The sequence below is a fragment of the Leptonychotes weddellii genome, chromosome 8, assembly GCF_054177405.1.
Source record: "Leptonychotes weddellii isolate Sample4059 chromosome 8, ASM5417740v2, whole genome shotgun sequence".
NCBI classification, from domain to species: domain Eukaryota; kingdom Metazoa; phylum Chordata; class Mammalia; order Carnivora; family Phocidae; genus Leptonychotes; species Leptonychotes weddellii.
Window position 1 is genome coordinate 5,721,211 of NC_138376.1, and position 12,971 is coordinate 5,734,181.

Sequence of the window (12,971 nt, forward strand, 5' to 3'; positions counted from 1 at the left end):
CTACCAAAACTAAAGCAGGAAAAAATAGAAAATTTGAACAGACCAATCAATCACCAGCAATGAAACTGAGCCAGTAATCAAAAAACTCCCAAAAAGCAAAAGTTTAGGACCAGACAGTTTCACAGGCAAATTCTAGCAAATACTTCAAGAAGAAATAGCTATTTTAATAGCTATTCTTCTCAAACTGTTCCAAAAAAACAGAAGAGAAAGGAAAGCTTCCAAATTCATCCTATGAGGCCAGTATCACCCCAATACCAAAATCAGATAAAGACACCATAAAAAAACAGAACTATAGGCCTACCTCTCATGGATATGGATACAAAAATCATCAGCAAAATATTAGCAAGCCAAAACCAACAATATATTTAAAAAATCATATACCATGATTTACTGAGATTTATTCCCAGATGCAAGAGTGGTTTAATATGTGCAAAAGAATCAACATGATACATCACATCAATAAGAGAAAGGATAAAAACCATATGATCATTTCAATAGATGCAGAAAAAGCATTTGACAAAGGACAGCATCCATTCATGATAGAAACCCTCTGCAAGGCAGGTCTAGAGGGAACATATCTCAACCTAATAAAGGCCACATATAACAAACCCACAGCCAACACCATACACAATGATGAAGATGCAGCTTTACCCTTAAGGTCAGGAACAAGATAAGAATGTCTACTCTTACTAATTTCATTCAACATAGAACTAGAAGTCCTAGCCACAGCCATTAGAAAGCATAAGAAATAAAAGGCATCTAAAAACTGGTTAAGGAGGGCGCCTGGGTGGCTCAGTTGGTTGCGCAACTGCCTTCGGCTCAGGTCATGATCCTGGAGTCCCTGGATCGAGTCCCGCATCGGGCTCCCTGCTTGGCAGGGAGTCTGCTTCTCCCTCTGACCCTCCCCCCTCTCATGTACTCTCTCTCATTCTCTGTCTTAAATAAATAAATAAAATCTTTAAAAAAAAAAAAAACTGGTTAAGGAAGAAGTAAAACTCTCACTGTTTGCAGATAACATGATACTAGATATAGAAAACCACAAAACCTCTATCAAAAAAACTACTAGAACTGATAAATGAATTCAGTCAAGTCTCAGGATACAAAATCAATGTACAGAAATTTGCTGCATTCCTATACACTAATAATAAAGCATCAGAAAGTGAAATTAAGAAAACAATCCCATTCTTCTCTTACTTTGCTTCCTACTCTGGAAGCAGTGGTATTGAAGATGGCTGGTTGCTGTTGTTATGGGTTTGAGCTGCATTTAGCCATAAAACAATCTTGTTAGAAAAAGTGGGGAGGACGGGAACAGGAGGAGAGAGGAAGGCCTTTTCTCCCTCTCACCAACATTGAGATACATCTCAATTGGTCTCTAGCCTTGTTTGTAGGGATTCTGTTGAACACCAGGAAAGGAAAGTGGGATGGCCTTCAGTTTGTACCAGCTTAGCTAGCACTGCTGACCAACTGTTTCAGGCTCTGAAAATAAAAGATAATCCTGAACCCATTAAAAAAAAAAAAAAAGGAAAAAAGAAAAAGAAACAATCCCATTTATATTCACACCAAAAACAATAAAATATCTAGAAATAAACTTAGTCAAAGAGGTGAAAGATCTATACTCTGAAAACCATAAAGCACTGATGAAAGAAATTCAAGATGACACAAAGAAATGGAAAGACATTCCATGCTCATGGTTTGGAAGAACAATTATTGTTAAAATGTGTATACTACCTTTCATCACTGGTCATTAGGGAAATGCAAATTAAAGCCACAGTGAGATACCACCTCATGCCTGTTAGAATGACCATCATCAAACTACACAAGAGATAAATGATGGTATGCATGTAGAGAAAAGGGAAGCCCTGTGCACTGCTGGCAGGACTGTAAATTGATACAACCACTATGGAAAACATTATGGAGGATCCTCAAAAAATTAAAACTAGAAATACCATATGATCTAGCAATTCCACTTCTAAAAATATATCCGAAGGCGATTAAAAACACTAACTCACAAAGATATCTGCACTGCCATATTTAAAGCAGTATTATTTATAAGAGCTAGGATACAGAAACTACCTAAGTGTCCATCAACGGATGAATGGGTAAAGAAGTTGTGGTATATATTCACAATGGAATACTATGCAGCCACACACAAGATTTTAAAAATCCTACAATTTGCAATAACAGGGGTGGACCTTGAAGGCATTCTGCTGAGTGAACTAAGAAAGACAAATACTGCGTGATCTGACTTATATGAGGGGATGGAAAAGAGGAGGAGGAGGAAAGAAAAACCAAACTCATAGTGAAAGAGATCAGATTTGTGGTTACCATAGGCAGGGGGTCAGTGGAGGAGAGAAGAGAGAACTGGAGGAAGGTGGTCAAAAGGTACAAACTTCCAGTTATAAGATAAATGGGCACTAGGGATGGACTGTACAACCTGATGACAACAGCTAAGACAGTGAGACAGTGCTGTATCTCATCCAGGAAAGCTGTTAGGAGAGTTAATCCTAAGAGTTCCCATCACAAAGAGAAAATTTTCTTCCTTCTTTCCTTTTGATTGTTCCTATATGACAAGGTACAGGTTAGCCGAACCTACTTTGGTCATCATTTCACAATATACAGAAATCTAACCATCGTGCTGTCCATCTTCAACTTATACAGTGATGTATGTCAATTATTTCTCCATAAACCTGGAGGAGAGAGAAACTTTCATCAAAGAGATCAATGCATCCAAAACAGAATGAAAAGGGGGCAGAGTTGAAGAAGAGGAGAGGAGAGGAGTGAAATTGCAGGGGAAGCAGCTCACACTGACCCCTAGAGGCCACTGTACAAGTTTGCCTTTTACTCTGAGGGGGGATTGGAGGAGGGTGTACCACATAAGTCAGAGTAAAGGAGGGACATGGTCCCACCTGTGTTTTAAAAAAAAAGAAAATTTGCAAGAGTTAACATGAACATCCAATTTGCACAGTAGGTGATTCCTTGTCAATATTTAAACAAGGAAGGATGGGGCTACATTTCCAGACAGATCGGTGGGACCACTAATAGGAGGGTTGGGTCATGGGAAGCCTGAGAGGTTCAAGCTGAAAGCAATTTCCTTTCCTTGTTTTGAACAATCAAATCCAGTGAACCATTGTAACAGTGTGTTATGTGAAAACTCTAGTAAGACTGTCAAACTAACAAACTATTCAACACCATGTACCCTCCCTTGTAGCCCCACCCCAGAATGAAGCAGAAGTTAATGAAAGACCCAAGACTTCATAAAAATTAATTCCATTAATAATAAAAGGTGGTTCAAACCTGTAAGAAAATGCATCTTTGAACAGAAAAGGAAATGTAAGTGATGAACATACTAAAGCAGTGTAATTAAAGACAAGCCAAAAACATATAAAACAATTCTGAATCATGAAGCAGCAGAATCCACCTGGGGGGATTCTGCTTAAGTGTTTTAGTTTTAAAAGCTTTAAGGGAAGAAAAATATTTGACAAAATGGAAGATACAATGGATAAAAAAAATTCATTCTAGAAATAATGTATATTGAAGTATAGGGGGCAAATAAGTAAAGTTAGAATCCTATTGCTAATCTGGGGTAACCAGCAGGAGGGGAGAGTGAGGAAAAAGAAGAGGAAAAGACAAACTGACACATTTAAGAAGGTGGCAAAATGCAATGTCTGCGACACTGTAATCATGTATTAACATGGTACATAAACTTAAAACAAACAGGTTCATTGAAAAAAAACTAAATCAACCACAGCCATAAATTCCTGGCTTCTTTAGTTATTACAAGATAGAAGTTATCACTTATTTAATTACACCAATGAGACTGGGAAGTAGTCCCAATATTAAACCACTGTGCAACACTTTCCAGTATATTCAGACTATATAATAACTGTGTCAGCAACTACACATATTGAGAGAATGCAGAAGTGTCCCTTCAAAGCATACTTTGAAAATCAATAAAATTATTTTATTGAAAAACAAACCTTGTGAAAGTAGATGTGCTTATATGGTCCAATACCATCCCAGATGGACCATGTTACATATCCAAGCTCAGTTCACTTACTCATTAAGTTTGGAAAGCATCCTCAAGTAAATGTCCACGGGATGTTTGGGTGGTTGCTCAGTTATTAACATTTACAAAAACCGCTTGATATTTTGCCTTCCAGTCTCAATTCACAAAAAGTTTATACTCTGAATTCGTACCAAATGCAAAGTACAAAATTTGACAGAGTGAAGATGAATAGCAATGTGTTAAATAAGAAAGAGCTATTTGGTGAAGTACCCTGGGAATTTAGGTCAGTCTAATCCAAGATTGCATCAATTACTGAGAAGTTAAGGGAAACAGAAAATCAATTAAACTTGCAGATTGTGCCATATTGGGAAAGTCTTGAATTACCGACACTGGAGGCATCTGGAATTAGACTGAATGAAATACTAGCAAACATATTAATAACAATGGAGACCTCTTTTATTAGAGTTTGGGGAAGAAATATGACTTAATAGTAAAAACATTTTTCTAATTTCAATAGGCAATATTTACTTGCAATCATTTGTCTTAAGTTATCCAGTAGACTACTTTTGCAAAGACAAGAATTTTTTTAAAGTTTTTTTTTTTTGGTTTGGAGGATGTAATGTACACATATCAGAAGAAATACAAATTTATATTCCCTTCAGAGTTTTCATACCAAAAAAAAAAAGTTTTAGTGACCATGTAAACCAAGACTAAGGTACATGAATATTTTAAAAGAAAGAAATAAATGTATTTAAACTCTATACATCTTCCCTCCGAATCGGTTATATGCCTTGCTGAATTATCAAGATGATACAGAAGAAAATCCTAAATTCATTATAATCTGTTCTCTCCTAAAATAAATGCTATAAATGGATGGAATTTTCAGGCCACTATTAAAATAGGGAGGATTCATTCAGAGTAACTTGGAACTTTCCATTTTGTTGCAACCGAGACAGATACAAATGGAATATGCTTTATATGGTTTTATGTTAATCACAACAGTTAAATGCTTTGGGCATCAATGTAGCTTATTAATACATTTTTAAAACATTACTTGGTATAACATAAGCAAGAAAAATGCAAACAGGCTGTGGCAGAAGCTGTACGTCCAAACCCCCTTCAAGGAAGACATATGAAGAGAGCCCAACAGGAATCAAATGTGGAAACAAGACAGTTGTGGCAAAATCCTCTTGTCAGGCTGTATTCCATCTGGCCCTTCTGGGCAAAGACTCGCTTCTCCACGGAGCATTTATCAATCAGGATCCCAGCAAAGCAGATGGCACACTGCATAATTGAAGAGGTTTTAATAAAGGGACTATTTACTAAAGTTTGGCAAGGTTAGGAACACCAACAAGAGACAATGCAATACTCTCAGGCTAGCAACAATGGGGTGCTATTTCCACCCCTGGGCCTGAAAAAGCAAAGGAAGGGAACAGTTAGAAGAACCTGGAGAAACAGATGAATAGAGTGGGCCACCTGACAGGATCTGTGGCCGCCGCTCAGGGAAGCACAAAACCAGCAGAAGCAGGGAAGGAGAGAGTGAGAAAGCGTAACAAATACTCCTGTCTCACACTCGAGTCACACCGCCAACCTCCAGCTGGAAAAATCCACCTAGACACCAAATAGCAAGGGTCCTACTGATGCCACACACACAGGTCAGCCTCCAGCAACACACGTCAGGTGGAGAAAGGGTCTGTAAGGGAGACAGAACGCATCCACTCACAGGCAGGACCCTCAGGGAAACACAAAGCAAGCTGCAAATACAGCATCAAACAGCATACGGGGCTGGAGCAAAGGGTGTACGTATGGAATCAGTGGGAGAAAAAGAACAGGACGGAGGAAAAGACCATGAGGTTCACACTAAGAAGTCACACCTTCATTTGGCAGGTAACTGGCAACCACTGAAGGTACACATGCAGGAGTGTAAATAACCCCGGGATGATGGTAGCAGCAGACTCAGATGGGGAGGAGATTTGCTTCCAACAGTTAGATGATTCCAGCAGTCTGGGTATTAAGGAGGTAGTAAGAAATAAACAGTAACAAACACTGATCCTGTAGTATGTCCTAGGTATCTCAAAAGTCACATCCATTTAATCCTCTCCACTTTGAACTAGGAAAACTGAGCCTCAGAAAAGCAACCTGTGGAAGTCAACCAAGGACTAATTAGCTGCTATAAATGCCACATTATTTCACTAACTTATGCTTTCTAAATGAAATACTGGCAGCAGAAAATGAAGAACAGAAGTTCACGGACAGGCCCAGATCTCTATTAACCAAGAGATCTTAGATGAGTCATTTGATGGCTTTCATTTGACGGCTTTCAGCTTCCTTATCTGCAACTAAGAGCACCTACGAAAATTGTTTCTTCCATCTCTAAAGTTCTCCTGTTGCATTACTAATACTTAATCATCAGCCTTGCCACCCTCAAGCCAATGTACCAATGAACATCCCCACCAGCTTCATCTTTAACTCATGTCTCACAGTGGACTCTCCAATTAAATCCAATTTCAATCTCCCCGATAAATCCACTCAAGCAAAAACTTCAGTGAGAAGCCATCCCCAATCAACTCAACCTGGAGGTGACAGGCCTTCTGTGATATTGTGATATAACAGGAAATATATATATGGTCTTCATCCTCAGTTCCTAATACAGGGCCCCTAAAACTCCTTTAATTCCCTGAATGATAAGGGTGAAAGCATTTTTGGTTACTCATCATAAGCCCCTTTCAACCATATCTGAATTTATGCCAATGAGGTAACTCTTAGAGAATGGGGGCTGGCTGCCAAAGGAACCAACAATGTAATTGGAGGGTTGGATCTTTCAGCCCCAACCCCAACCTTTGGGAGTTCAATCACCAATGGTCAATGATTTCATCACTCATGCCTATGTAATGTAGACTCCATAAAAAAACCCTAAAGATGGGGTTTGGGAAGCTTCCAGGTTGGTGAACGTACTAAGGTGCGGGGAGGGTAGCATACCCAGAAAGGGTATGGAAGCTCCATTTCCATTACCACATAGCTTGCCCCGTGCATTTCTTCTAGTTCCACTTTTCCTGAGTTCGACGAGCTACTCTAGCAAATTATCAAACCTAAGTAGGGGGTCATGAGAACCCAATTTATAGTTGGTCTGTCAGAAGTACAGGTGACAATCTGGACTTGCAATTGGCATGTGAAGTGGTAGGTAGTCAAATGGAACTGAGCCTTCAACCAGTGAGGTCCGCAGTAACTCCAGACAGTTAAGGTCAGAATTGCTTGGGATAGCCCCTTTGGCTTCCTGAGCAACACCACGGCAGGTGGGAAGAACAAACACCTTACGAAAGGCAGCAAAAAGGGAGGCAAGAAGAAAGTGGTTGATCCATTTTCTAAGAAAGACTGGTATGATGTGAAAGCACCAGCTATGTTCAGTATAAGAAATACTGGAAAAAACACTAGTCACGAGAACTCAAGGAAGCAAAATTGCATCTGCTGGCCTCAAGGGTTGTGTTTTTGAAGTGAGCCTTGCTGATCTGCACAATGAAGAAGTTGCATTTAGAAAATTCAAGCTGAGGACATTCAGGGCAAAACCTGCCTGACGAATTAGCATGGCATGGATCTTACCAGGGACAAAATGTGTTCCATGGTCAAAACATGACAGACCTTGACTGAAGCTCAGGTTGATGTCAAGACTACCGATGGTTATTTGCTTCATCTATTTTGTGATGATTTTACTTAAAAATGCAGCACCAACAGGTCCGCCAAATTCAGAAAAAGATGATGGAAATCATGACCTGAAACGTGCAGACAAATGACTTGAAAGGAGTGGTCAATAAACTGATTCCAGGCAACGTCGGAAAAGACATAGAAAAGGCCTGCCCATCTATTTATCCACTCCATGATGTCTTTGTTAGAAGAGTAAAAATGCTGAAGAATCCCAGGTTTGAACTGGGAAAGGAATGTTCATGAAGCTTCATGGTGAAGGTAGCAGATCTGGAAATGCTACTGGGGATGAGACCAGTGTAAAGTTGAATGAACTGATGGGTATGAGCCACTAGTCCAAGAATCTGTTTAAAATTCACACATTTAATGGTGACAAATAAAAAGTCTTATTTGTGATATTTAAATTTAAAAAATTGCTTGGTATAGAAAACATACACATTCGGTGCCAGAAGCATTGTCAGTACAGAAAAACATAGTTTACCTTTACCTTCTATGATTTCCTATAGAAATTATATCTCTGCAAGCCATTTGGCAGCCTTCAGACTACCAAAAACAACTTCGCTGTTTTTTATTAGACTTTATTTTTTAGATCAGTTTTAGGTTCACAGCAAAATTGAGCAGAAAAGTACAGAGTTTCCATATTACCCCCCCCAGTTGTCCCTATTATCAACATCCTCCGCCAGAGTGGTACATTTATTACATCAATGAACCTACGCTGACACATCACAATCACCGAAAGACCACATTACAATTCACTTATGGTGTTGAACATTCTATGCGTTTGGGAAAATATATAAGGACATGTATCCACAATTACAGTATCATATAAAATACTATCACTGCCCTAAAACATTCCTTTGTACTCTGCCTATTCATCTTTCTCCCACTGCCCCAACACTGGCAACACTGATCCTTTTACTGGCTTTGCCTTTTGCAGAAGTCACAGAGTTGGAATCACACAGTGTGTAGCCATTTCTGATTGGCTTCTTTCACTTAGTAATGTGCACTTAAGTTTCCTTTATGTCTTCTCATGACCTGATAGCTCATTTCTTTTTAGCACTGAATATTCCATTGTTCCACAGTTTATCCATTCACCTACTGAAGGACATCTTGGTTGCTTCCAACTTTTGGCAATTATTGAATAAACATCCGTGTGCAGGTTTTTGTGCGGACACAAATTTCCAACTCCCCTGGGTATATGCCAAGGAGCATGGTTGCTGGATCATATGGTAAAAGTATATTAGTCCTGTAAGAAACTGCCAAACTGTTTTCCAAAATGGCTGTACCATTTTGAACTACTACCAGCAATGAATGAGAGTTCCTGTTACTCCATACCCTCACCAGCATTTGGGGTTGTCAGTGATCCAGATTTTAGCCATACAAATAAGTGTGTAGTGGTATCTTGTTTTAATTGCATTTCCTTGATGACATATGAGGTGGAGCATCTTTTCATATGCTTATTTTCTATCCATGTATCTTCTCTGGTGAGGTGTCTGATGAGGTATTTGGTCCATTTTTTAATTGGGTTATTTATTTTCTTATTGTTAAGTTTTAAGAGTTCTTTATATATTTTGGATAATGGTCCTTCATCAGATACATCTTTTGCCAACATTTTCTCCCAGTCGGTGGCTTGTCTTCTCACTCTCTTGACAGTGTCTTTTGCAGAGGAGAAGTTTTTAATTTTAATAAGTCCATCTTGTCGATTATCTCTTTTATAGATCAAGCCTTTAGTGTTGCCTCTAAAAAGTCATCCCACCATACCCCAGATCGCCTAGATTGTCTCCAGTGCTAACTTCATCACCATTAATTGACTATATATGGACATACTGAGGGGCCATCATGGGGCTGGAAGATGAATAAGGCAGCAAAACCCTCAAACATCCTGAAGCACTACTTCCAGAAACTCAGTCACCCACTAACACAGTGACTCTCGGGTGGGAGAGATGAGAGAAGTCACGGTACAGCTGCATGAATGTGGCATCAGACTCATGAGCACAGGCCTGGGAGCAGGCCTGCCTGGATGCCAGTCCCAACCCTGCCACTCACTAGCCATGCGCCCCGGTGTCTCAGCTTCCTTGTCTGGAACATGAGGAAACTATTTACACCCACTTCACTTCACAGTGCTGCTGTGAAGACTAAACGATGTAATCCTGGTGAAAGGCTCGGCATCACGCCCTATCACACCAGGACTGCACAAGAAACGCCACACTTGTACACTCTCCCAGATGGGGACTCAGGTGCACGGTTTAACAAACTATTCAAAATGATCACTGCTTTACATTTTTAATCATTGTATATCATCTCATTTTGAAATTTCAAAGAAGATTAAGGTATAGGCTAGTTCTCACGTTCTATGGTCATCCAATAAATCAAGGAATCAAAATAAATGAAGAGCATGTGGAAGGTGGCAGACACAAGCTAGCAGGAAAAGTGCATGGTTAAAATCTCAACGTGGGAGGGCTCCTGGGTGGCTCAGTCGTTAAGCGTCTGCCTTCGGCTCAGGTCATGATCCCAGGGTCCTGGGATCAAGCCCCACGTTGGGCTCCCTGCTCCATGGGAAGCCTGCTTCTCCCTCTCCCACTCACCCTGCTTGTGTTCCCTCTCTCGCTGTGTCTCTGTCAAATAAATAAATAAAATCTTTAAAAAAAAAAAAATCTCAACGTGGTGACAGCAGTCCGTTTTCTTTTTTTAAAACACACAATTCCCACTTACAACAAAACAATTAAAATTTTAAGTGAGAAGCTCAATTCATGTAAAATTGCATTACTGGTTTTTATTTGTACTAATCTAACAGAGGAAAATGGACTATGAGTATTTAAAAATTAAACCACAGAACTGAGGATAATTTATTTCTCAGTGACTTCAATAAGAATCTGGTTCGAAGAACCATGGCTAATGAAACATAGTTCTATTTTCTAGTGTAACTACAAAAATTATATTCAGTAGAATATCAAAACTGAATACTACTTTTAAAAGTATTTGTAGGGGCACCTGAGTGACTCAGTCAGAAAAGCATGCAACTCTTGATCTCAGGGTTGTGAGTTTGAGCCCCATGCTGGGTATACAGATTACTTAAAAAAAATTATTTTTAAAAAGTACTTTTAAAAAGGGTAACTGCAACTAATTAGGTGATTAAAAAAACATGCATATAATGTCAACTGTATCTCAATAAAGTTGCAAAAAAACCCACATAAATATAATCATTTCCACTTACTTACCTACTTACTTACTTACTTACTTATTTATTTATTTATTTATTTATTTATTTAATGTCAGCTGCAACCCAACAAGAGGCTCAAACTCACAACCATGAGATCAAGACCTGAGCTAATACGAAGAGTCGGACACTTAACCAGCTGAGTTACCAGGGCATCGCTCATTTCCTTATTTTAAAACTGATTAAATTATGTCTTCCTGATCCAAAACTCAAAATCTATTTCACGCAAATATAAAAATGAGATTAAAAAAAAAAGGACTATGACCTGACTCATTTATAAGTCAATTAAATATATGCCTCCTGTATTGGATTGGTCAATGCATGAATCAGTCAAGGACAAAATGTTGTAATTTTGTATGTAAATAAATGTTAACTGATATTTTTATAATATAGTTCAAATAATACAGTACTTCCCCCTTCTTACCAGCCAGGGGATATGGTCCAAGACCGCCAGGGGATGCCTGAAACTATGCACAGATAGTACCAAACCCTATTTGTATTGTGTTTTTCCCTATACATACATAGCTACAATGAAGTTTAATTTATAAATTAGGCCCAGTAAGAGATTAATAGCAATAACTAATAATAAACTAGAAAAATTACAACTATAGACTGCAATAAAAGTTACGTGCATGGGGTCTCTCTCTCATAGTGTCTTACTGTCCTGTATTCACCCTTCTTGGAATGATATGATGGGAAGTGAGGTGACCAAGGTAGGCATTGTGATGTAGGCTCAGGCCACTACTGGCCTTCTGACTATAAGGTAGGAGGAGGATCATCTGCTTCTGGACATCAGCTGACTATGGCTAACTGTATCCAGAAAGCAAAAGTGTAGATAAGGAAGGGAGGACCACTGTATACATCTGCTTATCCCACTTTCAACAATTACCTTTAATTGTTTCCTCCACAACTTCTACCACTCGGTCTATCTGTTGAACCTAAAAAGAAAACAAATTGTTAGACAAGCAATTTACAAGGATAAGAAACATTAATTTGTGTTTACCCTTCTGCTTGAGTCAGTGTATCACATTTCCTAAGCAAACGAATGTAGGTTTTCTTTAATTAATGCATTGAGAGATAGTATAAAAAATATTCTGTATTAATGTTTTGTGTTACAGTGAAGTATGAAATTACCACTCTCCTGTCCTCCAGTGATAACTGAAGAGATCATAATACATTTAAATAAACTGCCTGGGGTTCTGTTAGCATAGCCTATCAACATAAACTCAACACATCCTGAGATATAAACTGACGTTTAATTAAAACATGCCTCTTCACACACACATTCTCTTCTTTTCATTCTTCAAGAAAAACGACACGAAATGCCAACCTACAGAAAAGGACACGCTGGTATTAAGGAGATTTACCCCAAATTCTATGCTTTATTATTCTAACACGGAAGCCCCTTTTTAATGGATGTCTACCGTGTGCTGGGCACTATGCTCACGTCGATGGGATACAAAGTCAAATAATAACAGCTCCTACCCTAGACACCAGTGACGAAGGGAGAGTCCCCGGGGTGCCACGGGAACACAGAGGAAAGGTAATAAATTGTGACTGAGTGATACAGGGATGCTTCTCAGGGAACCAAAGGTGAATCTTGAGGGATAAACCAGATTAAGACAGGAGAAGCCCACTAAGGAGACAAAGTTAGAGTGGCTAGGGTGTAGAAGGAAAATGAAAAAAGCAAAGACTGTAGTGCAAGAAGCTAAGGGAAGAGAGAAAGTGAAAACACAATGAGTCATAAGCTGATATTACTTATGCCTTAAAAATCTTCAAATCATTGCTTTATTATAGAAGAAATACATGCTCATTGAAAAAATTCAAATTAGAAATATAAAAAGGAAATAAAGTAACCCGTATTATGTTACATCCTCTATTTCCACTCCTAAGATAATATCATTCATAATTGCTTAGTAAGTAGATACCAAGACATTTTCCAATGCAGAACATTTATATATAGCTCTGTTCTGTCCTTTTTTCTTACAAATTATGAGATAAATAGGTAGACAGATGAGAGGGAAAATAACAGATCTGCCTTTTTATTTTTTT

At 38.7% G+C, this 12,971-nt stretch overlaps 1 protein-coding gene and 1 pseudogene across 5 annotated transcripts in view; one reads left to right on the top strand and one right to left on the bottom strand.

Annotated features, from left to right (window-relative positions):
- Window positions 1-12,971, bottom strand: part of CDKAL1 (CDKAL1 threonylcarbamoyladenosine tRNA methylthiotransferase) — a 629,466-nt gene that overhangs the window by 429,744 nt on the left and 186,751 nt on the right. For all 5 annotated transcript variants that reach the window (XM_081827610.1, XM_081827609.1, XM_081827611.1 and 2 more), the window contains one exon: window positions 11,809-11,857. In XM_081827610.1, coding sequence (XP_081683736.1) covers window positions 11,809-11,857 — 49 coding nt within the window. The remainder of the gene's footprint in view (window positions 1-11,808; window positions 11,858-12,971) is intronic.
- Window positions 5,948-8,054, top strand: LOC102734774 (small ribosomal subunit protein eS1 pseudogene; annotated as a pseudogene).